At 37.9% G+C, this 27,389-nt stretch overlaps 2 protein-coding genes across 2 annotated transcripts; both read right to left on the bottom strand.

Annotated features, from left to right (window-relative positions):
• Positions 1 to 859: 859 nt before the first annotated feature.
• stk24a (serine/threonine kinase 24a (STE20 homolog, yeast)) lies at positions 860 to 19,278 on the bottom strand. The gene is made up of 11 exons (XM_087853128.1): positions 18,601 to 19,278; positions 11,749 to 11,979; positions 8,785 to 8,841; positions 8,555 to 8,663; positions 7,914 to 8,071; positions 7,181 to 7,366; positions 6,911 to 7,053; positions 6,617 to 6,809; positions 6,468 to 6,536; positions 5,345 to 5,481; positions 860 to 4,341 (listed from the first exon to the last, which is right to left on the bottom strand). Exons 1-11 carry the CDS (start codon positions 18,640 to 18,642, stop codon positions 4,308 to 4,310), a joined length of 1,359 nt encoding a protein of 452 aa, XP_087709254.1. The 5' UTR covers positions 18,643 to 19,278; the 3' UTR covers positions 860 to 4,307.
• A 2,477-nt stretch (positions 19,279 to 21,755) lies between these two features.
• Positions 21,756 to 27,328, bottom strand: slc15a1a (solute carrier family 15 member 1a). Its single transcript, XM_006788656.3, has 19 exons — positions 27,240 to 27,328; positions 27,038 to 27,137; positions 25,841 to 25,931; positions 25,614 to 25,697; positions 25,420 to 25,502; positions 25,218 to 25,304; positions 25,047 to 25,136; positions 24,914 to 24,958; positions 24,768 to 24,800; positions 24,565 to 24,653; positions 23,733 to 23,814; positions 23,506 to 23,625; positions 23,240 to 23,383; positions 23,112 to 23,158; positions 22,844 to 22,951; positions 22,626 to 22,737; positions 22,309 to 22,446; positions 22,107 to 22,214; positions 21,756 to 21,986 (listed from the first exon to the last, which is right to left on the bottom strand). Exons 1-19 carry the CDS (start codon positions 27,311 to 27,313, stop codon positions 21,756 to 21,758), a joined length of 1,866 nt encoding a protein of 621 aa, XP_006788719.2. The 5' UTR covers positions 27,314 to 27,328.
• Positions 27,329 to 27,389: the final 61 nt, after the last annotated feature.

Below are 27,389 nucleotides of genomic sequence, written 5' to 3'. Positions count from 1 at the left end.
GTTTGTCTTGCAGGTTCCTGGTAGGTGGTGTTAATCAGCGTAGCTGGGAGCGCTTGGCCAACATCCCTGGAGCATTTAAGAGCTGGCTATCTCAGTCTTTGAGCCCTCACATTTCACCCAACTGTCATTAGTTTGGTTGGCTTCATTTTTCCATTTATTTTACATTTCACAGTGCACAACATGCTTTGCATTCACTCGTCCCAACTACCGACACACTAACACACCTTAAAAATTAATTAATAATTAATTATGCTTTTTTAATAATAAATCTGAAAGTTCTGGTTAAAGCAGTGTCTTTACTATTGTTATGGCTCATGGGTTCTACCTGCAGGTAAAACAACACATTTGCATATCAACATAAGAGGCAGGAGTGCCCAACTCCAGGCCTCAAGGGCCGGTGTCCTGCAGGTTTTAGGTGCGTCCCTGATCCAACACAGCTGATTCAAATGGCTAAATTACCTCCTCAACACGTCTTGTAGTTCACTAGAGGCCTGGTAATGAACTAATCATTTGGTTCAGATGTGTTGGCCCAGGGTGAGATCTAAGACCTGCAGGACACCAGCCCTTGAGGCCTGGAGTTGGACACCCCTGACATAAAACAACCTAATTGGTTAATTTCTATCAGATCTTAAAATTGCTGGGAAAATAAAGTGACAACCTTTCATCAAGTACACATCAAGAGATAAGCCAAATCCAAATGACTTAAATTCCTCACATGCAACACATTCTGTTCTCCACTTAAATCACTGAGCTATGAATTTCATATGGATTTTTACCCAGAGCTAATAGGTGTGATAATACATGATAAGAGAAGATTAATTAGACAAAAACAACAAAGCACCAGTTGCACAACATGAAGTTTAAGGAATGTTTTATTCAGAAATGTATTTGACTGGTTTCTCTATATCCCTATACAGTCCGAAGATGAATCATCGTCTCCGTTCTGATAATGTTGCCAAGAATATTTCAGTATCATTTCTTATGTTTAAAATTCAAACTGAAAACAAAAACAAACAAGCATACTTGCTCTGATCTGCGTGCAGCATTCAATTGTGCGAAATGCATACTGCATCAACTGAAAACCTTTGTGCAGTAGCCATACATTTCATCTCTTGATTTTGAATATGTGGACTTTGAAATGTGTGGGTTATTATACAAAACTTAAAAAGGAAATTCGATCACATAACCACAAGCAGCAAGAAGGGTGATATTTCCAAGAGGCACTACAGTCTGAGTCAGGAAAATGTAAAAAGCAAACCTATTCAACTTTCCACTTAATTTTTATTTATTTCTTAAACATTTGACTAATTCCAAGAAATCCAACAGCACTGTCCTGAATGAGCAACAACACATACTGGACTAGAAACTTGTCAGCAAAGAAAAAAAAAATCATTCAAACTGAAATGTACATTTTAAATGATTGCTATCCAGTGTTAACTGAAATTCGAACACATCACAGAATCCAGCTTTACTCCTTCTATTACATAATACTGCTCTTTGGGGTTATAAAAATAGTTATTAGCGTATATGCCTACTTGTGCTGAGAGATGACTCCTGCCGATCACACTGCTTTATTGCCATACAACACACAAAAGAAGAAGAAGAAAACTCCATAACACTGAGTAACATCTTAAAAAAGCAACACAGCGCAACACAAAAAGAGAAGAGCCACACTAGATCACGTTAAAGGTGCAGATTGGGGCATAAATGGCACATTTGTTTGAATGAAGAGCAGACTCATTATGTGCAGTCGCTCGGTTAACCAGCTTCTACTTATTCATCTGATCAGCATTTCAACTGCCCTCATTTTAGTCCATTTCCCACCAGAAGTACAACAGGAAGCAGAAAGGAACTATGAAATGGTTTGTTTAAAAGAACAAGGTTGACATACAGGAAATACTTCGTGTTCCTGTTAACTTAAGCACTCAGTGACCACTTTATTAGGAACCCATCTGCAGTATAAATCAGTCGAATACAAATGCCGTCTCTTTATGATGCTCACAATTGTGATGTAAAATCTGAGATCGGCAGATTACCTTTAATAGGAGGCTTATGTTATAGAAGTACAATGGAAACCGTGTGTCGTGCAATAAAGGTACATTCCTCCAATTACATTTTCACTTTTTCGGTGAAATTAAAAAGGTAATGTATCCTGGACTAAATTTTATTCTCTTCTTCTCTAATAACACTTGTAAACAGATGCAGTCTAACTGATGAGTTGCAAAAATACTGTCAAAATAACATTGCAGTGCAGTATTACAAAAGTAGATTTTAAGGTCAGACTGCACTGTATACCTAATAAAAAGGACACAGTAACTGATTTTATTCTCGTCCTTTCTCCACTACAAATAAAATAAGTATTTCCCAGAATGTCAACCTATTCCTTTAACTTCTCGTGTGTATTGTATACATTATATCGGCAAAAAATGATTCTTACACCCCAAAGATTATATATTAAAAAAAGGTTTAAGACAACCTACATACAGGGTAATTTTGCTCATGTGCACCTTCTTTTATGAAAAAAAGAGAAATGCTTTTGATCTTTTTGTCATTCATCAATAAAATATCACTGAATTTAGAAACAGAGGACAAGTCACAACAAAAGCAACAGATCCAACACTTTAAAGCTGATACTATTCATCCCATTCATCACAAATACTATAAGGCTGATTTGACTCTGTTTAGGGCTCAACATTCCTTCAGTCCTGTAGGAGTATGCTACAACGCATACTACTCAGGCCAACCATTAGGCTTTATACTACCATGCACATTCCTTTTAAGCTAGAGTCAAACGTAGCAGCAGTGCCACTGGTCTCTGAACACTGCTTGGCTTTATGTTAATATATACATCTGAGAGCAGTGTCATCTATGCTGTGAGGAGTCTAGAAAACTAGCACACTTATCACAAAGTTAAAAATCAAAATGATACAGCCAGGCAATTATTACACTGCATGACCAACTCCAAAGTCCAAGCTGTGAGACTTGTGCAGACTTTTGTTCGTCCCGGATGGTAGAGTGAATACCTGCAAAATACCGTAAGTCTCATGCTACTGTTTTATGGCTACTATTTTTTTTTTTTATAGTCAAAGGCATTTATACTTGAAGTGCAATTAAAGCTGTAGGTACACTGAGGAGGATAGTACCGCTGCAGCTCCTAGGAAGACTAAGAGAGTCTGCTGATTTAAACTCAGACGATGGCACTGCCCTGTTAATGGAATGAATGGACGAAACCTCAGTTTATCAATCAAATGCTGAAAAAACAAACAAACACAGAAACAAACAAAAAACAACAAAAAAAGCGAGATGAGGCAGAGTCCAACAAACCAACACAACTCGAAGCTTTATGGAATTGGGGCTGGAAACGGAGCATCCAGTGTTTAAAACTGCTGGGGCTTAAATAAACCAGCCATTTCTCTCTTTTTCAGACATTCTCCAACATTATTACAGCCACACTAAAGAGTGTGAAATCAAAGAGAATCAAGAAATATACACAAACAAATCAATAGTAAACCATGATAGAGGGCAGCCACTTTCATTCACTGGATGAGTACTTAAAAAGTTTCCAACTACACAGAGAGAAATCAAAGAGATATACAAAAGAATAAAGTACAAAGGCAAGGCAATCTCACTTGTGGCCTCTTAAGTCTCTCAAAAATATTCACCTCACAGCCATTATCTACACTTTGCATTTGGCCATTTGTACACAGTGGTTCCAAATGCACCATTAACCTCTCAAGAAACTGTAGAAATCAGCTTATTTACAAGTCTGTACAACCACCCTGCAGAGCTCTTTCCATCTCCCAGTAGACCCAATCCACTAAAAGCGGGATACCTGAGTTTTCAATAGAATGCTTCAAACCCACTCGTCACGCTTCACTGCACATTTCACAGGATCTTTCACACAGCCACATGCACACAATTAATTAAGCAAGTTATTTTCTCCATAAGGATGCCGACTGTAAACCTATGTGGGAAAAAGCCACAAACACACCAAAACCAAAAACTTAAAGTCCTTCCAGAAAGACAGCTAATGTGCTCTTAAAATAAAACAGTTGAGAAGGAGGTATCGAGAAGGGGAATCTTACAGCAGGTGGCAGCTAACTGAGTGGCCACTGACTGTCTTGAATAGGAACCTCTGATGCTGTGCTAGCATATAAACAGACATTAAGTAGGCCAGGATTTGCGTCAGGCAAATAAGTGATGGAGACCTTCCTGGGAGACTTCATTCTGGCTGTGGAGGTCAGAGGAAAAGATCTGACTACTGCCACCAGGGTGGAAAAGTGGAGCACAACTGGACTTGGCTCATCTCAGTGAGTGGGGGCTGCATGCGGCACAGAAAACCTGAAAAGAAATAAATAAAGGTCAATATATACCAGCCTCGGGTTAAGTTGAGACAAAACATTACACAAAAACAAATTGCAGATGGATTAAACACATATACTTGCTATTATTCCTGCATAACAAGATTGAGAGGCTTGGGTTTCCTCTCTGAAAAGTCACCATTTAAGACTCCTCAGCTCTGATTTTCTGGGCTTCAGTAATACATCCTCACTCTTACCATGTGCTTGTACCATGCTCACTGAAGCATGGAAAGTCTGATGCTACATGAAAAATAGAATTGAGGTTATTGGAATTTCTTGCCCCTTCCTGAGCCTGGTTCTGTTGGAGGTCTCTTCCTGTTAAAAAGGACTTCCCACTTTCGCTAAAGTGCTTGCTTTAGGCAGGGGTCATCTAATTGATGGGGTTTTCTCTGTATTATTCTACCTCAGTAGACTGGTTTTTTGTACGTTTCTGGCTGTAAGTCAATCATACTCCAGTCAGTCTCAGACATATCACAGTTAAACAAAATCTTGTTTAAGCTAAAATCTTAAATCTAGACAGTGACCATTGTAAACACTTTACCAATCTGTTAAAGTGCAGACATCCTCAGAGGAACTAGCATAGCTATAGACTCTCAGTAGTATTTAGAATTGAGTGAAATCATTTTAAAGTGCTGTCAACATTGTTTACTGTACATCAGTATGATCAGATGACTCCATGATCCCAACAGAAACTGTTGTCTCATGGAAAACGTTGTACAAAATAGTGCTTTTGATGCACCAGTGCAAGTGACTGTACCAATAAGTGTATTCAAAAAAAGTACATATTTTCCAGCCAAATTGAATTAAAGATTTTCCCTTTGTCATTGGAAACCAGTTGGTTTACAATTAAGCTGCCCCTTTAGGCTTACATCCTGCCACACAGTCTGCTTTAATATGAAATCCATTCAGGAAGTAATTATGCAAATTCACAACCTACTAAATGGAGGAAAAAGTTCAAAGTTACTGGTGTGAACTTCACTTGCCTCTGAAGTCTCTGCACTAGTTCAGCCACCAGGGAGTCACAGATTCCTGGGTATTTTTCTTCTGCCTGAACAATGGCCTTTCGCAGCTCTTCTGCAGCTTCTGGCTTGCCATTACTTGTCTCGCCTTTCTGTTTCATCTGTGAAAGTGACAGCTTTTAGATGACATAATGTGAACTGCCTAATTCTAAAGAAAACTGCAGCCTCTAACATAAAATGGAACATAAACTTAAAGGTACACTGTGCAGGATCTCAGTTGCCGTTTGTAAACTCTGCTGACTCAAAAAAACTGACAGAGAGAAGAGCGGTGGTTCAGCAAGCTAGAATGAATGCAAAGGGAGCAGCACAGACAGGAAATTTACTACTTTACTACTTAAAACATTACATTCAAGGGGGAAATGGTTAGTTAGTTGTTGTTTTTTTTAAACTCACTGTTGTTCTGGTTAGAGGTAAAAATAAACACAGTCATATGTGTACATAATCCTGCAAGAGGGTGTTACGCTACAGGATTTAATGAGGCTGAAATGACAGAACATGCCTCACATTGTCTGGTGTCACCTTTCTGCTTTGTGTGTGGCCATAATCACACAGGCCTAGAGACCAGTTGGCAACCACCTGGGAACCTCTGTTTAGCTTACTTTCAAGGCTATTTTATAGCCAGGACAATCTGCTAGCGACCAAAGCAACCACAAGAAGGTTTTAGGTACAGCACCATAAACTTCTTTTCACACTAGTGCAAGTGTGCTACCTCCAGTAACTACTCTCCACCTGGGTGGGAAATGCATATCTTTCTTTAATGACTTGTGATGCCAGATGGTCACCAGGCCTGTGTGACTGGGCACTTAAGTTTCTCTCACCTGCTTCTTCCTCTGCTCTCTAAGTGTGTGTCTGTTCAACTAAGATTAATTTGCACTGTTTACAGTATATAGTCCTTCCTATGACCTTCCTATGACATCCTGAACGCTGCTAAAGGCTGAGGACTCCACACTGAGGCCCTTCAACATAAACATATACTTCCAATCCTGCTGGGTACACCTTAAGTTGGTGTGACCAGTTGAGTACCAATTACTTATCTATTCATCAATGATGAATATTTGAATATGGGACAAGAAAGTGATGCTTGTACCTCTGAAAACACTGGAGAAAAGATTGTTGATAAGCTTTGTGACAAAGGCCTCTTTGGATTCTCCTCCACCTGGAAAAAACAAAATACTTTAATTTGAAAAACCAAATAGGAACCTTGAATAAGGCCTTTTGAAAGAGACCATTCCTTACCCGATTCCTTTCCAACTCAGCAGGCTGTGCTGCTCCATTCTGGACCTTTTTCAAGTCCTTTTTAGGGTCATTTGTCAGGTCATTTTTCAGGTCATTTTTCAAATCGTTTTCCAGATCCTTTTCCTTGATGGTGTTGAAAATCCATTTGTCATTACTAGCATCATCACCTCCAGATGCCTGGCCATCTTGTTCCCTACAATCAAGCAGGATTTTAGGAACATCAGTGGACTACAGTTGATAGACTTTACACCTGCACCCCAACACTGAACACTAAGGTTGTTTTAGATAACTTACTCATCAGATTCGGAGCCAGATTCATCCCGAGACTGTTCTGACTTCCATCTCTTGTATCTGTCAATCAGCTCTGTCAGGTAGGTCGTCTTTTTGGCATGCCTTACAATATACCTATGTTTTAACAACTCTTTGGCAGTTGGCCTCTATAGAGAAAACATAAAAAGAAAATTTTGAGCAATTAATAGAGTGGATTTCCTCTTCTTTTCATTTTCAAGCTCAAAAATAAAACTTAAATTCAAAAAATGAACTTTTTTTTTTCTTAACACTTACAAAGCTAGCCTCCTTATTTAAACAGGCTTCAACAAATTCTTTAAGTGGTTTACTGTAGTTTCCTTCCAGTGTTGGCGGATTGTTCTTTGGGATGAGGAATAAAACTTTCATCGGATGAAGCTCAGAGTGGGGAGGCTCTCCTTTAGCCAGTTCTATTGCTGTTATTCCTAATGACCAGATGTCTGCCTAAAAAAAGAAAAACATTTGCAACCAAATGCCTGGTCTTTAAAATAGCAGAACACAAACATTTTGACAGCAAGCTCCATGACATGACACTCACATTGACTGACTTAAGTAACAAGGGTGTATTTGAGGAAACTGTGCAAAAACAAGACTGTGACATAGCAGCTGAGTAGACAAGCCACACTGACTCATGTTGTGGTCATAAAAAAAAAAAAACATAAAATAATATGGGTCATTTTTAGTCAAGAATACCCATCTTAAGCAATGCTGACGAAAAAAAAAAACCAAAAGGTCAACAAAGCACTAACATGAAAAACAAATTGGGAACAATTTCATATGAAACAGTATACATTCATGACTAATTGTACAAACACTTAAAAAAAAACAACAGCTTGGTGTTTTTAAGTTGGCTTTGTTTTAAAGCAAAATATTGATCTTGAATTATTATTTTTTTTTAAAGAACACAAAGTTATGACAAAGATTTTGCTGGGACAGCTGTTTTTAAGTTTAAATGTGACCGTGATAACACACAATATAAGATAATGCTAACCTTTGAATCATAGGCCGATTGCTTTATGACTTCAGGTGCCATCCAGAAGGGAGTTCCAACAAATGTGTTTCTTTTTATCTGTGTATCTGTCAACTGGCCCGCTACTCCAAAGTCTGCAAGCTTCACATCACCCTGTTCTGACAGCAACACGTTGGCAGCTGAAACAGCAGTGAGAAAAATAAAAAGCTAGTGAGATGCATCACATAATGTCAAAGACCTATTGGTAAACCCACACCTTTTAGTTGCCACAGGAACTAAAAAACACACTAGAGGAAAAAAAATTCTGACACTATAATTTACACCTGTAGAAATGTTAAATGAAATGGCCTCCTTCATCACCCATCACTCCTGTAAGACAAATATTATCTATGATGGTGTAGGAGTTGAATATTACAGGGCTGAACAGGATTTCAACTAAGTGTAAGATATTAGTGATATGGCTTGTGTGTAAATATAATTATGGCTCAACCAAAAAAAGACATAACAGATGCTGGAAGTTATGAAATGCAAGCTTTTGTAAGTAATTTTCTAGCAAAGAATGACACAAAAAGATAGATTAAAGTCTCACTTCAATATTAGCAAGATGATAAGGGCTTGCTCTCTAAATATATTTTTTAAAACAAGGCGATGTATGTACTGACCTTTGATATCTCTATGTATTTTCTTTTCAGAGTGCAGATACTCAAGACCTTTCAGGATTTCCCTTAGGATGGTGGCGATCTGTGTTTCATCGAGTAGACCCGGCTCCATCTAGGAGAATGGATAAACTCTTGACTCTGGCTGTTATTGTGACAACTGTCACAATGGCCTTACATACAAACAAACACTTTAAGTCTAGATTATCTTCAGATCGCAATTCATAACAACTTACCAAATCAAGGGCTGATCCTCCACCCAAATATTCCATAATAATCCATAATTTTGTACCCTGAAAAATAGACAATTCCATTGGACAGTGTTTAAAGTTATGGTAGAGACAGAAAACAGTACTCATTCAGGTTTCTAATAACGGGAATAGTTGTGGGTACTAGTTATGTCATGGGGTGTTTTGTGGTGGGAAAGAAATCCTGTTAAATAAGGGAATGATAAATAACCATTTTAATAACTGTTCCACTGCTGTACACTATATGCCACATCTTCAAAGGTACAAATAGTGGAAGATCAATAAACTTTAGTTTTTTGATTGTTTGTTTGTATGTATAAGTGAGAGACCTTTCAGCTCATTCTGATATTAGTACTCTCACTGTTTGTTTTGGGGGGTTTTAAAAGTAAATTTGGTGTGCCTTTGCCCTTCCTACTGTTCAAGACTTCAAGGAAAGAACATCACACAGAATTAAATGTAAAAATTGGAACTGTGTTACTGAGATTCAAGATAACCTAGTTTTGGTTTATTGAACCACTATATAGAAAGACCAAGATAATTAAAATTACACCCTGATTATGACACAAACTTTCAAATTTTATGATTTGAAATTTTATGATTCACAACTCACTGGCTGTTATTGTGACAACTCATAATGGCTGGATTTTGAACGTGGAAAGAAACAAATACGTTTTCTATCTCATAACAACCTGTGATGGTACATCAGCTGTACAGTGAACAGTCAAATTATAACTACAGGACCCTGCGAATGTCATTTCATCTTGCTTACACTTACAAGTGCATGCAATCTGCATAATATTATACATCAGCAGATGTTTTCTCAGTTGGTGCTGCTGCCTCACAGATGGAAACCAACATCCACCAACGCAGCCACACACCAATATCTGGACTTTCTTTTATTTGCATTCAGAGGATGGTCATTTTTCTGACTTCTTCTCATTTCTTTTGATTTTACTTTGCCATACACAAACTTCAGTGTCAGAATTGTTTTTTGTGGGGGGTTTTTAGCTTTTACTTATTAGATTGCAGTTCACATCTATGCAATACAACCACACCCATCATCAGATCAGTGCTGTAAGGAGCGCCTTGATTTATAACCAGTTCTTGTATTATTTCTAATACAGATGCAACAATCCAACTTTTTCCAATTCTGATCCTATACAGAGACTTGATCTGGTATCAGACCAATCTGATACCAGTGTTAAATAAATAATCTGTATTTCTCTCAGTGAGAAAGAATCAGGGAATTAGCCTTTATGTGGAGGGCAACACTGTCTTCCTAACTTTCTAAAGTAAAGGAAATAAACACCTTCAAGAGTATAAATTTTACAGGACTGGTATTTAGAAGCAAAATAATAAATGACATTGGACCAAAGTAACAAAATAAAAAAATGAAAATATATATTAACATAAATTCATGTTTTACCAACTTTATTTGCGCTCAGTCATTAAAGTCACTAGTTTCCTTTCCTCTGACTAACTACTTCCTTTTACAGCTCCTCACATCACATATAAAGTAAAAGCTTATGCTGCATGATCCACTTCTAGGAATAAGCACTTCACCTCCTTTGATTTTTGTTTCACGATATGTGCGAGTGAGAGAGAATAAGCATCTCACCTCAAAAAGCATTTCAGCTCCGTCAATGCACCTGACTGCAGTTAAATTAAAAACATTTCTAAACTTAGAGATGAAGGCTCCCGGTGGAGCTAGACTGAAACACTTTAAACTGCTCTCAGCTTCTTCAAATCTTCTGCTAGCAAACAAACCACTGATGATGTGTAGCGCGTGATATGCAATCCAGTTTTTCCAAGCCAGGTTCGCACTAATATTCAATCCTAACATAGGAATAAGAAATGCACTAATCCAAAGTGGTTTTTATAAAAGTTCATGTAGTGGACACCAAAATTTAATAATATACTGAGGAGGTCTAATTAACACTGGTTATAAAACGATTAGAGTACCATTTTTGATGCAAGTTGCAACAGCTGAGTGTCAGAACCACTTCTGCTTCTCCTGCCCACTATAATAAGCAGAGGTTAAAATGCTGACCAGACAACAATAACTAACTTCAAGTTGATCTATAACAAGGCACACAAACACACATTATCCTTGTTTCTCCCTCCTAAACCTATGTACGACTTATCCAACTCAAAAAGGCAGACGTCCCTAAAACAACAATAGGTGGGCAGATTTCTTAGTACAGCATAAAGCAGGAGCTGCTGTTCGTCAGCTGCTGACTTCCAGACGACTAGACTGATTAAAATGAGAAGCTATCTGTTCCTTGAGATGCATGTGGGATCAATGATGGATGAAAGCAGATGATATGGGGTTTTTTCACGCAAATAGCAGTACCAGTCTAGAAACTCCATGGACAAAACATACACATCATATTTACATACTAGAAACACATTGGACTCAATTCTCTCCTTCAGCCAGTCACATAACTTGAGCTAATGGACCACTTCTCTCGTTTCTCATCTTAAGTACCACAGTAAATGCTCTGAGAGCCACTCTATCACATTTAGTGTGAAAATCTATTCTAGTTAGAAAAAAAAGAGTCTCAGTGATGGTGTAAATACAGCTACTACAGTAGACCCATGCTTTTACTTTTTCCTTCTCTTTTTTAATCTGCAAATAAAACACCAACACCAAAGCTGAAGTTCAACAGTTTGACATTATAATCATGTCTCTTTTACATACATATGCCTTATAAACTTTGCCGTAAACAGCCCACAGGGCATACACTATTGTAATCCCAGGCCAAGTCAAGTTATTTTATACTAATCTGCACCATTTCACAGACAATACTTCCTCCATTGTCTATTTGCATTATTTATTTACCTAAATTGCCATCACTTGCTTACAAGAACACACTACAAACAAATGCATTATGTCAAGCTTCAGCTTTTACGAGTTCATGCAACGATTATCTTCCTGAGATTAAAGCTTACCTTGAGATAGGATCCAAAATACTTGGTGATGAAAGGACTGTCACACTGGCTGAGAACTGTGATTTCCTGCTGAATATCTTCTATTTCATCCTCCGCTTCCTCCAGATCAATAATTTTAATGGCCACAACTTTCTGAGTTCGATTGTCGATGCCTTTAAAGACTTCACCGAAAGAGCCTTTGCCTATCCTCTCCAACTTGGTGAAAAGCTCCTCTGGATCAGCTCTGAAATTCTGATTGACAGAGAAAAAAGATGTCGAGAGAGAGAAAAAAAAGAGGGCATTTAAAGTAACATCAAACCTTGTCAGAAAATTTAAAAGCTTAAGTTTAACAAATAAATATCCATCCATCATCTTCTTATTCAATACATGGTCGCTGATGGGCTGGAGCCTATCCCAGCTGTCACTGGGCAAGAGGCAGGGTACACCCTGGACAAGTTGCTAACACAAAGACAAACACTCATATTCCTAGCAGAAGACCAGACCAGGTGTCACTCTTGTCAGCTAAAACCAGGAAGATGAGGCTATAATTCTCACATCCTCACAAAAATTGGACAAGTGAAAATTGGAAAAATGTTGCCTGGTCTGATGAGTCTTAACATCTGCTGTGATGTTCAGATTTTAGGGTCAGAATGTGGTGTAAACAACATGAAAGCATGGCTCCAGCCGGCCTTTTATCAGTGATTCAGGCTGGTGGTGGTTATATAATGTGGAGGCCATTGTCTTACCATACTTCAGGGCCCTTAATACCAACTGAGCATTGTTTAAAAATCATAGCCTACCCATTAGCGTAACTAATCATGTCCATCCCTTTATGACCACAGTGTAACCATCTTCTAGGGGTGCAACGATACAACAAAATTCACGGTTCGGTTCGGTTCGATACTTTGGTGTCACGGTTCGATATTTTTTCGATACAAAAAAAATGTTCATGCCTTTTTATTAATTTGTCATTTATTAAATTTTCACGGCACATTCTGCACCACATCTCTGTGCGTTCATCATTTGTTTGAAGCCAGCTCACCTCCTGCAACCACTTTTCCGAGAATACGTGCTTCTTTTGTGGTTCGGACTCCTGACATTTCTTTGGAGGTGGAGGAACACCAAAGTAATTGCTTAAAGGAGCTTCTTCGACATCTTTAAGAGTTCTAAACAAATGTCTGTCCTCCTCCTGAAAATCTTATGTACGCAAACACGCGTTGCAACTTCTTATCTTGTGCGGGTTTTTATTTTGACAGCGAATGCGCACCTGCGGACCACTTATGTGCAGCCCTGGTTATTTAGCTCGTCATATTGCAGCCACAGAAATTCTTTTGTCCATGAAACCATAAAGCTGCACTTTCTTTTTGCCTTATAGTCTGATTTGTCATAACCTTTCCGTTTTGTCACTTCTTCACCCTGACCTGTCTTATTTGGCTCAGCAGAACTAAAATATATATCCTGCTGCTTTTACACACGCACTAACATAACGCTCAGCGATTCTCTGCGCGATCAACCTCACGCGATTGCAAAGTGAAAGCAAAAAACAAGCGCAAATTCAAACGCGATTTCAGTATGTCACACATTGACAGTGGCCGATGCCAATGACATAATTACCCAGCTACATTTCCGAAAGAATGCAAAAGCATTGACATATATTTTTCCTTCCTACGATAGGCCGACGGGCAGAGCAGAGATAGATTTTGGTAGCCCGACTGGAAAAAAGCCCCAGGACGTCGGGCTAGCGATTTTGCGAGTCCTGTATCTGATTGAGGAATCACTCATCTTTGGAAAAGAGAGTTTATTATGGACAAATGTCTCTTTCCAAAATAAAAGCTATACTATACGCTTCTTCTGGGCTATATTCTCAGCAGCATATTAAACATATCAGGTCCCCATAAGGAGAATCATGTGCTAACGGCTGTCTAAATGACTCGGGTAAAGTTTGTAGCATGCGTGCTTGTTTTTGTCTGCTTCCACTTGTCTTTGCACTAGGATGATGTCGGTGTAAATGTGCAGTCATATTGGTTGTGTTCCCACTAGTGCTGTCAGCGTTCATCTAAAATGACGTTAACGTCACAACACGGCAAATCTCCGTTAACGAGCTACCGCGGATCGCCTCATGAGTGGGGCTGGAAGACGTCAACACATTAACGAGCTAACTGCGCTAACACACTAGTTCCCACCAATTGAGCATTGCTGGCACATCCAACATACTGTTTTACTTTTGTCCATGACACGCTTACCTTCAGGGTCATACGTCACATGAAAACCAAAATAGTTCCAAACGCCAGATCTGAATGAGGGTGGGGGAGGTTCAATTTGCCATGTTGCAACTAGCCTAGCTTCTGTCTCGCTAGCTTGCCCTGCACTCAGTGAATCTGTGTTCGACTACTCCGCCTAGGCTGCACTGTCGAGCGCAGATCCACTGAGCGCTCAACACAGACAGCATCGTCAGAAGGAAAGCTGATAAAATAAATTAAAAATGTTGTATTGTTCGATACATATGCATACCGAACCGAAAGTACTGTATCGAACGGTTCGATATCGATACGAGTATCGTTGCACCCCTACCATCTTCATATTGGTGCTTCCAGTAAGATAATTCACCATGGTACCAAGCTCAAGTCATCTAAAACTGGTTCTGGAACATAGCAATTCATTTACTCTACTGTGATGCTATCATGTCAATATTGAGCAAAATCCCAGAGGAATGTCTCCAGCGCCTTGTTGAATCTATGTCTTGAAGTAATAAGGCACTTCTGAAAGCAACAAGGGTCCAAACTAGTACTGGCAAGGTACACTTAATAAAGTGACTTGTAAGTAGGGCTGGGCAATATGGCCAAAAATCCATATCGTGATATATTATTTTCTTCTCTACAGTATACAGTATGTTCCACATTATAAGGCAAACTTAAAATCCTTTAATTTTCTCAAAAATCAACAGTGTTCATTATAATCCGTTGCACCCTATGCATGAATTCCGGTTGTGCTTACTGACCTCGAACCGATTTTATGTGGTACACAGCGCTCAAAAATCTGTCAAAAATGTTTTAGTACGACTTTGGCAAGCTACGAAGCTGCACCGCTAGATGGATTGTCGGAGCATTACGGCTACCGTAGTCAGGAGCCTTGTGGGGTAACTGGGTCCTAAACTCCATCCATTCAGGTCCCAAAGTCAAACGAACACTGCAGCATCACTGAGAGTTAAAAACTGCCTAAACTCTTTAATCTTTAATAAAATGATCAGCGTTTCTTCTTTATCAGGTGTAACAATCAAGTTTAACATCCAGGCATCCATGAAAACAGAATTGAATAAAACGAAGTTAGCAGGAAGTTAGCTCGCTAGTTTCCACCTAAACATGATATACCATGTTCTGACTGAGAGATATCTGACAACATTAAAAACGTACAGCTCTGCTAGCACTTCCAACATAAATGAAGACAGAAAACTAAAGAGCAGTGACGTTTGTAGGGTTACTGAAGCTGGGCTAGCTGGTATATAATGATATGCTACGTGATCGCTAGCAACACAGCTAGGTTAGCATAACATAAACAGTGAAGCTGGAGGATGAACGCTAACCTTTTTCCACTCAATAAAAATAACGGGGGGGGGGTTTGATGGTTAGGGACAAATGCAATCGCATGATGCATTAAACGGACCAACCTTCAGTCAGGAGAACAACTGAGATAATCCATCCACAATACCAGGTTAGTCATTAATATACTGCAACAACATGGGAATAGAGCTGCTGTGAGAGAATTCAACGTTAATAATTCAATGGTACGGAAGAGGAAGCGCAGTTTTGGCTTTCCACATATTCCAAAGCGTGTTTTGTCTCTTTGCTATTACTGTCACCCGGCATAATTTGCAGATGATGCAATGCTTTGAACCAAAAAACGCACAGCTTGATGACACCATCAACATACACTATCGCGGTAGAGCGATTTATATTGTTTCTACCGTATACCGTTTATACCGCCCACCCCTACTTGTAAGCACACTTTACAATGAAACAGATCTGCAATAAGGAGGTAGTCTGCTTGTTTAGCAGTACACTGTCAGAAGGTTCAGGGAATTGTTTCCACTGACATAGTAGAAACAGAGACATCCTCTTTGTGTTTTCTTGTGTCAACTTAGAGGTTAAACACAACCTCCTTAATCCAGCACAGATCCAATGTAGACATCATCAACACTGTAAACCACGTATCACCTTGTTGACAGGTGATATGACAAGCTTTCCAAGTTAGGGAAAAAAATAATAAGAGTTGGGTTTAGGAAAGTCAATTCTGATCAATAACAACATGCTTTGTTTGGCTGTGATACCAATTTAGAAGATTGGTTTAGCTTTTAAAACCCTGTCCACTTGAAAAAGGTTCCCTCATCACCCACTCCTTTGTAGCTGACAGTTGGTCAATAGTAGACCTTTCATCCAGTTACAAGTCCATCAAAAGTATACTTCTCAACTTTTAGGCAACACAGTTGGAGTGTAAGATTAGTTGAAGTCACCCATTTTTTTGTTTTAAAATCAGCTGTCACCACAACAAGCCTTTGAATTTCCTCTGACATTTCACAACTCTCTAATTACCATACTGTGATGAGACACTATACATTGAATCCAGTCATCATCAAATCCTTTGTTACCAAAAATACAAACATTAGATTTACAAACTGGCCTTGACCTTTGAATGCAGATTAACCTTATCAAGTCAATTGGGTAATCTCATTACACTTGATAAAAGTCACTCTATATTGAATATTTAAAACTTATCAAGTCAAATTTGTGGCTTTGAGCTACACTTACATCAAAAGACAGCATAACACAGACCTGACAAAAGCTTAATGACCCTTGCACCACAAAGGCTAAGCATAAATTGAAGGACTACACCCTGAATTATTGACTGAGCTAAATGGCCTATTTCCCCATGGAGAACCAGGAAGGCAATAATGGTCTTCAAGCCAGTCAGTTCAATTTCCCTTCATATATGGCAATCATTAACCCAAACAGCCTGAGCAGAGCTTGGAGTGACTTACTTTTCATAGCAAAGATGGCACAGAATATTGAAAAAAACAAACAAACAACAACCTCCCTCTAACTCAACGTAAACGCTACAAAGCTAAACTATAAGAAAATATTTATACATATTTTACAGCAGCTTTGATTTTTTTTGGGGGGGGGGGGAGATTTTAATGTTTAATTTACCACATAGCTTTGGCTTAAGTTGACACAATATATTGCTTGTGAGTTTCCTAGATACTAATTTCCTGTAAAAGTGCTAATGCAAAGTGGTCAAACCTTTTTAGAAGATGAGTTGAGAGCTGCAATCTGGCAAAGAGTGAGGCTGCTAAATTTGATAGAAATGGAACTTTACAAACAAATAAATCAAAGCAGTGCAGAACAAAGCAGAGTAGAAACAACAACCAAAATACTATCATAACACTGCTGTGATCAGTCATCCAGGTGAAAATCATAACGTTGAGGCTGACCTCTGAAAAAACAATGTGGAAAAACAACAAAGGCACTGTGACCACAGACGACACATGGGAATGTACTTGCCATATCCACAGTCAGCAGGTTTACTCCAACAACCAAAGCTGCCCGAACCTCGCTCTAAAACCATGTGTTTAATGCTCTCCCAGCTGCTCTATACAACTGTGTAGTCTAGTGTCATCCACACACCACAGTGCCACACCCTCAGGGGCGAAGACTCAATGTCAGCTACCCAACTGCATGCAAAGCTATGGGCACATATCTGATGTTACCTTTTAACCTGTGTTGTCTGTGGACATGTAAATGATTAACCAATAATTCATAGAGTTTCACTGTGTGCAATCAGTTACCTGCAGACAATCATGCATGCCATGGGTATGCTAAGGAAGATTCATTCTTACATGCACTGTAATGTGGCCTACTTTACTTAAGCAGGACGTGGCATGATAACCATAAAGTGGTCGGTGCATTTGATAGATAAAGTTATAAATTAACACAACTAATTTTCAAAAAAAAGTTTAACATTAAATAGAAATAGTAATGAATTAATGAACTGATTTTCAGGACATAACGAAACCGCAATTATTCTCCTCTGATATTACACTGAAGATTGTAAGATTCTTAAGTGCTGATGGGTGTAAACAGGTGATCTACTTTTTATAGCTATATTAATACATAGACATAGATGTTTTAGATATTCCGTTATTGGGACAAGAGGGCTAGACATTCTCTAGCTTCAGCTTCAGAAATACCAAGAGAATTAATTTCTCAGGTTTTCCGAATTTTAAACAGACCTATTACTATTATTATTGCTCTGTTCCAAATCCACTAAATTTTCCAGCTTGTTTTTATTCTGAGATTCTCTTGTTGGAGCTCTGCAGGATTTCCAGTTCACATTGATTGTTCTTTATGCTAAACTATGCTTTGGTGTAGCCCCTCAGTTCATCCTTTTCCCCCTACATTTAAGCCCTTTGAAACTTTACTCGTGTTTAATATGAGCATTCATTTTAACAGTATACATGATAAATAAATTACATTTTAAAACTCCAGAAATCAGTCCAAAATGCAATCTTTAACTTTGGATCTGATCTCGACTACAATAAACATTATATGAATTGACCGGCCAGATGAATTACAAAATTATTTTCGATAATGACACTGTTTTTTTTTTTTTCTTTCCAAAACTCATCTAGCTGGACTTTGGCAAATACGACAGGTGCATTTATTGGAAAGCAAAGGTTACCGTAACTCGGATGCACATTACTTTCGGTTATTTGGCAAACTTGAAAAAAAAAAGAAGAAAGAAGTGAAAATGCCAAGTGACCAAGTTAGCTCGCAGCTGAATGTCAGATAATAAAACACAACACAAAAAATTTCAATTTACCTGAATCCCCGGCAGTCCGCTCTGAATTGGAGAGTGAGCCATGGCGTCAAGTCAGCAAAGATGACGCCTTTCCTCGTCTTTTCACCTCTATTTATCAGAGGTATAACGTTTCTTTCCTAACAACACACTGCAGTAACTGACAGAGCTCCAAACTATGAAAGACGTGCTACCTTATTAAAAGACGACGTCTCCAAACCAAAATAAAGTCAGCTTCACTTGTCGGCTCCTACTTTGAACCGCCTGCCTGCTTTCTCCTGACTCGCCTTCCGCAGTTAACGTTAGCAGACGTTAGGTAGGCTAGCGACTTTAGCAGCTGGTTAACAAACAGTTAGCAAAATAACTGCGTCGCAGCGTCCTCTCCGCGCGTGTTTGACAGTTTCCGGGTGAAAGTAATACAGGTGTGGCATAAAATAATCGCGCAGAGCGAATACATGCAAACTGTTATGGAGTTTGGTCGCTTGTTGTTCTATTCTCTCATCACTTTTCTCTCTTGCCCGGCGCCATCTTGGTTAATATCATTTTCGTTTAGCGAAGGACCAATCAGCGCGAGGCACAGCAGATATCGTCATTCGTAAACCAAAAAACGTCACAAGTTAGTACCTTTCACTTTTCTGCATGGACATTTTTCTGGGGAAAACAAAGATATATTTGATGTGATTTTATTTTAGTAGTGCCAAAACTGAAAAGCTCATTCTGTTCCCAAGAAACTACAGAAACCAAAACTGCTGTCCTACACTATTTATGAGCTTAAACAATAGCGCCTTTTCTTATTTCTTCTCCTTCTTTCAGCTGCTCCCTGTAGAGGTCGCCACAGCGGGTCAACTGCCTCCATCTCACCCTATTATCCTGGCATCCTCCTCTGGCCTCTCTTCGTCCCCAGCCTGCTCAACCTGAGCTGCCGCCCCCCGTCATATCCATACTGACAAAAGTGTCAATTCAGTCCAATTTTTTAAATTGATATTTAATTATTTTTTAATTTGAGTGGATGAAAATCTTTACAAATAAGTGTCAGTCGTTAAAATTGGCAAAGACATGTTTATAAAAGTCTGCTTTTTTTCCTTTTCTTTTTTAAATGACATTTATATTCTGTATATTTTTATGCATAAATATATACATTTAAGTTTGAGACTTAAATGTATAAGACTTTAACTATAAAACTGTTGGTCATTTGCAACCAGTGTTGGGGAGTAACGCAATACATGTACCGCCGTTACGTATTTAAAATACAAAATATGAGTAACTGTATTCCGTTACAGTTACCGTTTAAAAAGGTGGTATTTAGAATACAGTTACTTTGTAGAAATCAGTCAATGATTGAAATAAATGGATTACACGGCAGTACTTCCCTGTTTCATATTGTGGCGGGTCAGGCCTGTTTGGGTTTTGTTTGACAGCTACGTTCTGCTGTTCCAGGCTGCAGCGTTACGGTTGCCATGGTTACAGGGTGACGCTCTCTCTCTGCGTGTTTCCTGGGTGAGAGAGGCCTTTTTGTTGTTGTTGTGCTAAGCTAATAGGCAGAATGCTACAGGTATAGCTCTAAAGAATGTAGCATCATAGGCAGTGTAGTCCGTGCTGCAGGGAGAATGGACTGCCATACACGTTATGTGTCTGTGAGCGAGGGAGGGAGAAAAAGGAAAAGTACGAGCTGTCATCCAGCAAAAACGGAGCTGGAAGCATGTAAATATAATCACTGCAGCCAAGAAGAGTGCCTGACGAGCCCAGTTGTAAGTAAGCTATTAAGACTCGACTGTACACCGTGTTCGTGTTTTCCTCCAAACACAATAAGTTCCTTTGGAGCAGCCTTTCAACGTTTCTCTTTGTCTCTCGCTAGCAAAGTTGACCCAGACAACAAAGTAAAGCTAGTTTTCGGCTATGAGCCCGACACAGAACCCGTATTAGTCAGAGGTCCCTTTACTACGGTTCGGAGCTGCGGACCTTCAGTAACAGTAATAAATCACAGCAATAGTACATTCACGTAGTTGTAAACAGCATGATAATATATTAAGTAATCCAAAGTATTCAGAATACGTTACTCTCATTGAGTAACGTAACGGAATACGTTACAGAATACATTTCAGGGCATGTATTCTGTATTCTGTAATGGAATACATTTTAAAAGTAACCTTCCCAACACTGTTTGCAACACATCAATGTCAACAAACAAACAAACAAACAAAGACATCATGCTGGTGTTATACTGGTATGAAACTCTTTCACTTGCAGTATGGCTCTATCATGGGACTGGGGTACTAAACCTGGCATGTGTCTCTCCACTAGAAATGCAGTGTTTTATATTCCAATGATCTGTCTTACCTACTTAATAGGAAAAAAAACTATCTACCTACTACCTTAGCTACCTGAAAATGTTATAACTTACTTACATGGAAGCTGTAAGGGAAAATTTATATTATACAAAAGTAGTAATACAGAAGCATGAGAAGTTTATGATTAGGTACCACAGTTATTTGACATCTGAACTAATTACACTCCAAAGTATGATTTCACCAACAGTGCATTAACTGAAAAACAAAAATAAACCAACATAAAAAAAACATTACATTGCAAACTTTATCATTTAGTTAGTAATAATTTTACTAGTCATTTTCTGATATTTGAACATTTTATGTTCACATGTGTGAGCTTGCCGGCATTTCACTGTAATTATTTAAACAAGCAGCAGATGATGTTTTGTCCAAATATTGGACATTTTAGTAAAGACAATAGTAAATTATACTCTTCCTGAAATAATATAAGATTTTCTGTCTCAATCACCAGTACAATGGCAAGAATACTTCCACAACTGATAACACAGGTTTTTGCTGCGTGATATTGGTGCTTTTTGACTTGAAGACTGAATGAGAAACACATGGATAGGATGAATGATTATGAATAATGATAATGATTATTTAATCATTTTTTCTCACTTACACACACATATATAAAAAAGCAATTATATCCCATGACATATAATTGTTCTTTCATTATTCTCTTTTTAATTACTATTGTTTGTATGAATGTAATGGTAAAAGACATGCCTCTGCCATAACAATATAAAATATTTCACAAACACACACAACACACACACTCTCCCCTGTACACTTTCTCTTATTTACTAATAATGCATTTTTTAATGATCTGCTTTTATCTTAAAATGTTCACATATTGGATTGTTTGTAACTGTCATCGTCGCTTTCAGCTGAGTCTCTCCTGACCATCTTGATCTCTGTCTTCTCACGCTTGTCTTTATCATCTTCATCGTCATCAACCTTTTTACTAAACTGGTCCTCAATTTCTGAAGGGTCAATATAAGTGTAGAAATACGCCATAGTGGAAAAGATGATGCACACTAAAACTAAGAGAGATGCAAAAAGGACGTACTCGGCCCACTGTAAAAGAAGAGGAGAGAGACAAGGGGACAAATACAAATACAATGTTAGCATTTTTGCACATGCATGGCTTCTGCATGTTTGATATGTATTTGATATGCTGCATTTTTTTTTTCTTACTTTGTTGGGAAGTTTTGCAATCTCAGCCACAATCAGGACTATGAAGTTACCAATAGCAACTGTAAACAACCAGCCGGCTTGCAGCACCGCTTTCATGTTACTAGGTGCCTAAAGTCACAAAAAAGGGAGCCAAAATGACAAAAGTCACGGAGAAAGAAACTATTTCATAGACTAATTGACTTGTCATTTTCTATAAATGTACCTGTGAGTAAGAGAACTCCAGACCAGTAACTGAAAACATCACTTCACCAGCAGTTATGAAGAAGTACTGTGGGATCTGCAGGGCCATGTGAACTGAGTTGGGTTCTATGTCCTCTACCACAGTAATAGAGTCCTGACACTAGAATAAATAGATGGAAATGTTTAAATTTTACATGTGAAAATCCCCAAGATAAAGCACAATAACACCAATATTTCCATTATTTGTCTGTTTGTTCATTTGGTGCTCTTTTCTCTTTTCTTTTCTTTCTTCTTTGGATGATCAAAATTCATGATATTAAAATCATTTGGAAGACTTACATTTGGTCCAAAGACAAAAGTCCTGGGTATGAAGAAAGTGTATGAACCTCCAAATCCAAAGTCCTTAATGTATTCGCATGACTGTGAACCACTCAACAAGGAGAATTTGGTCCTGATCATTAGAAAAGAAAATATTGCTAAGAAACTGTAGTACTGTTTGCATAAAATATTGCTGTGTAAAAACAGCAAATTAGTTAAAGTAGAAACATAATCCTTACTCTCCATTCTTTATTGTGGAATAAGTGGAGTAATAAAATGGCTCAATTAGTCCCAAGTCCACTGCAGAAGTGGTCACGTTCACAGGCATGTTCATTCCATTTACAAATCTGAAATATTTACATAGTGAGCAACAGCATTAATAAAGTTACATCAGTGTATGCCGTTCCTAGCATTTTCAATGATTTATTTAGCACATAAAGATTATGAGTGTAACTAATATGATTTTCTGACTTGATAAAAGGTTAAAACAATTTAAATTTCACTTACCGGATTTCATTGTTACCTTGTCCTGGCTTGGAAGTCAAGTCCTGAGTCTGTGAAAATATAACATTGCATACTTAATAATTTAACAATTAAAAGTCCTCTTGTGTGTCTTTGAATTCATTATTACTCACCAGAAGCCATTCATCACTAATAACTGAGGGAATAAGAAGAGTTTGTCTGGATTTCCTCTTCAAGAAGATGGTTTGTGTCATCACAGGGCTGCCAACTGAAACAATGATTGTCTCTGTTTCAAATGTGAAGTATTTGTCACTGGCCTGGAAAACCGAGAAAGTGTTTAAGAAGGTCAAACAGTGGTAATAATTTGTACATAAACACATTTTCATGTCATTTTCAATATGTTAATAGACTGTATAGTGTTATAAATAAGATGACATACCTGAGCTGCATTAAGAGTCAGCGGCTCGTTGCCTGGCAAATTGACTGTGACTGCACTGCTGCCCATGTTAAGTAATTTCAACTGACTCTGGGAGGCAGATGGAAACACTGGCAATGTTTTCTGAAAAACAAGGAATAAGATTTTGCTTTTCCAAAAATCAAAGAGTCAATAAAATGAAGTGAATTAAAGTTTTGCTTATTTTACAACACATATTTTTTTCTACTCACATCAATTTCAACCTGGACCAAAGCAGCACAGACAAAAGCCATAGCAGCCAGAAACATCCCCACTGTCATTCTTTTTAGTGGTCTGTTGGATTAACATGAAGTTTTGTTACTAATTTGTGATTTTATATATTTAAAAAAAAACAACGTTTATTTTAAGTGAAAATAATAGTTTTCTTTTAAAGTCATCTAATATCTGAAAATTCAACATTAACATGAAAATTTGGGGGTTTATTCAGATTGTGTAGAAATAGAAACAGATGTGCAAGCTCTTCCTTTCCCTGTCTTCCGTTTTTGTTGAAAAGCAACATGATTCATACAGCTCCTTAGGCTCAATATTAATGAAATTACTGCTAACAGTGAGTTAGCTTAGCACAGTCATTTTCAACATAGGAGTTTGAATCACATCTCAAAACAGCCTAAAAAGCATTTTAGCATTAGACCACTGTTAATAGACCAAACTATTTTCTGGACAGAACACCTGACATTTCAGAAAGGTCAGTTATTATTCAGTGAGTCATGAATAAAACTATGGACATTTTTGTATTTGTAACATCTATAAAATCACAGGTTGTGTAGAAGCTATGGGGCAGCAGAGCTATGCTAATGTGGACCAACCACCTGCTAGCTTCCAGACATGGAATTAACTGTAATTTCATCATCGACAATTTGATGAAAAATATTAAATGGAGCTGATCTAATATGATGAACTTTGATAGCAGATCAAAACTGTAACAGTAAAGGTCTTTTAATAACCCTTTGAATTTAATGTTATGGTGTTATGAAACATGTAAACCACAGATACTGAACGTAGTTCATTGTATTTCTCACTTACGTAAAGTTAAAGCCACATTTCTTAATCAGGGGGTAGATTACGCTGTCCATAATAGGTACCAGAGTCAGGATCAAGATGGGGTTGAAAGTCTTTTAAAAAATATTACTGCATCGTTAGTATCCTCGTAAATAAAATGTATTATGTCATTTTAACTTAATACTGCTTTAGCTTTAATAAGGCTACAAGAAGCTGCTTTAACTTACCTGCATTTGATCGGGCTGTATAACAAGTGTCCCCTGCAGACATAAGGACAATATTATAACATGAACACACTGTATTGGTCAATTATTATGATTACTTTTCGCTGCAATTTTTTATTTTATTTTTTATTTTTTGTTACCAAACTTACAAAATATCCATTCATTGTGGTAGCTTGCAGCGTCCATCTGGATCCCTTTAAATTAGAACACAATTTTAATTTCCTCTTAGCAGCAAGTGATTTAAAGGAAAGCCATTTAAATTAAAAACAAAATTTACTGCACCTTTTGGTCAAATAGAGTCCAGAACATTGGCAGTGGGATGTATAAAAAGAGGACTTTCAGCACCATTTTGATTTGAGCAATCAGGAGTTTCTACAAAACAGGCAGACTGAATGTAAACAAAATAACATTCTTCTTATAAGACATTAGAGAAATATATGAAATGAAACTTACATCATATTTTTCCTCTGCCCAGTCCATCCAGTGCTGTCTCCTGGGGTACTGATTGCTTCTGTGCCTGTAGCGGTTTTTAATGGCAAACTGAGAGAAGAGCAAAGAGTAATACTGTTTTTAGAAACATTGATTTTTAGAGTTGTTACAATAGCATTTATGGCTGATTACATGAATGCAGAAAAGGCTTATATAAACGACTTACCCCAATACATTTACACACATCCAGCATTATGTTTCCCTCTGGTTCAGCTTTGTAGTACATACCACTCCCGACAATAAACACCACTGTTAAGGGAACATCACGGGCAAATCATTAGTTTCAGAATACAGTTTATTTACCCACCCTTTACATTTTGCTTCATGTTTTGAATTAGTGTCCTAATAATTTAGACATACCAAGTGCAACCACCATTAATGCTGCGGGGACACCGAATGCCAGGGAATAACATTTCTGCTGACTGTAGATGCCGCACTCCTGACCTGCAGATAGAGGCAAACAACTTTCATTCAACTACAACTTCAACTAAAGACAAGCACTTTTCCCTGCATGATTATTAGAATGTAATTGTTGTCATCCTGTGGTTTATGGCACTTGAACTTGATATTTTACTTTTTATGCCTACCTCTCAGGATTGGAGTGATAATGGTTGACAGGAGACTCCCACCATTGATACAGAGGTAGAATACAGAGAAGAAAGTTCTCCTTTGCTTATCCTGTGTAGAAAGACAAGTCAGTAATGTGTTTTGCAAACAGTACAAATACTAAAGTGATAAATATCTCTGTAAACCGCTGCCTTGTTGGTGTATGTCTTTGAAAAGGTGGTCGAGTTGTATTAAACTCATAATATAAAAGGGTTACAGCATAAGCTTAGTATAGCTATATAAGTGGTAATTCTAGGCTTCTGGTCAGATGTTCCACCATTTAAATATTAAATAACAACTATTAGTTAAACTCATGGTTCTCTAAAAGTTACATGGGTACAAGATTGAGGAAAATGAACAATTTGGTAACTATAGTAACTTAACCACCAATTTAGGATTGCACTCCTCTAACAACATCAAGCACCTGTTTAGCAAAGAATATAGATCTCTAACATTACTCACACTACACTTGGCTGTGTTATACTGGTGGTTCAATCTGGTGTGTCCCACTTATAAAGCTTGAATACATTCACTTCCTAATTACTCTAATTTTTAGCTTTTATATGACATCATGTATCATAAAATAGTTCACGTTTAATTTGAGATTTATTCCATATTTTGATGAACAGCACATTATACAGATGTGACATGTTTTTGTCTTGCCCTCAGATTTTTTTCTTATTTTTAAACTGTAATGTTCACAACCCAGAGACAAAGGTTTCTTGGACTTTACAGACAGATTTCCTAGACCCCTTCTTCAGGAGCCACACATGTAGTACTGCTACCCATCGTTAACCACCATCTCCTCAAATTTGACATAATACTCATAATTCCCATCAGCCACATCTTTAATTTGTGTTTGGCTTGAATGTAGAAATGTTAGCATGCTAACAGGTGAAATAAGAAACATAGTAATAGGTATACCCGTTCGTCAGTTTTAGAATTGTCATCGTGAGAAAGTGAGTGATGACTTTGCAATTTATCTGAGCTCATTTTTATTATCACAGAATTTGATAATGAAGAGTTGCATAGAAACCAGGGGGAACAAGGGGATATATTACATGCAATAAAATACTTGAACTATGGATGCTGAAATTACACGTTCAACCACACCAGAGGTTAAACATTAGAAGAAGACTCAGCCAAAGAAAGTATTTTGAGAAAGTTAACAGTCTTACCTGGTGCTCACTAAATTGGTCTCCACCAAAAGCAGCCACACAGGGTTTAATGCCACCAGTGCCCAGAGCAATGAGGAAGAGACCCACCATGGACAACGCACTGAATGTGAGGAAGAAGAAATGAATGAGCGCAGTGCATTGTAGAAATATATGATGGAAACTGTGACTCAGTATTTTAAACTTCCGAAGAAAAGATACCCACACATGAAAGGTCATGTTGTCTGGTGTCCCATCTCTGTTTGAGTCGGTAATGTCATGAACTGCACTGACAGCCATCGCAACCTGTCCAATCGTATAGACAATGGACAAGTAGATAATAGTCCTGAGTGAGGAAGATTGAAAAACAGAGCAG

Source organism: Neolamprologus brichardi, chromosome 16 (assembly GCF_056152115.1).
Source record: "Neolamprologus brichardi isolate AB-2024 chromosome 16, ASM5615211v1, whole genome shotgun sequence".
In the NCBI taxonomy this organism is placed as follows: domain Eukaryota; kingdom Metazoa; phylum Chordata; class Actinopteri; order Cichliformes; family Cichlidae; genus Neolamprologus; species Neolamprologus brichardi.
Note: the sequence above shows the minus strand (reverse complement) of the source record. Positions and strands in the feature narration are given on the sequence as shown.

Coding starts and splice junctions, on each gene's coding strand:
- stk24a (XM_087853128.1), bottom strand. CDS start 18,642: ATGGCTCACTCTCCAATTCAGAGCGGACTGCCGGGGATTCAG. Junction 7,367..7,913: donor AATCGGCCTATGATTCAAAG/GTTAGCATTATC, acceptor TTCTTTTTTTAG/GCAGACATCTGGTCATTAGG. Junction 5,482..6,467: donor TTTCTCCAGTGTTTTCAGAG/GTACAAGCATCA, acceptor TCACTTTCACAG/ATGAAACAGAAAGGCGAGAC.
- slc15a1a (XM_006788656.3), bottom strand. CDS start 27,313: ATGGCTGTCAGTGCAGTTCATGACATTACCGACTCAAACAGAGATGGG. Junction 25,305..25,419: donor ATGTGTGTAAATGTATTGGG/GTAAGTCGTTTA, acceptor CTCTTCTCTCAG/TTTGCCATTAAAAACCGCTA. Junction 22,215..22,308: donor TGGAGTTCTCTTACTCACAG/GTACATTTATAG, acceptor TTGTGACTTTAG/GCACCTAGTAACATGAAAGC.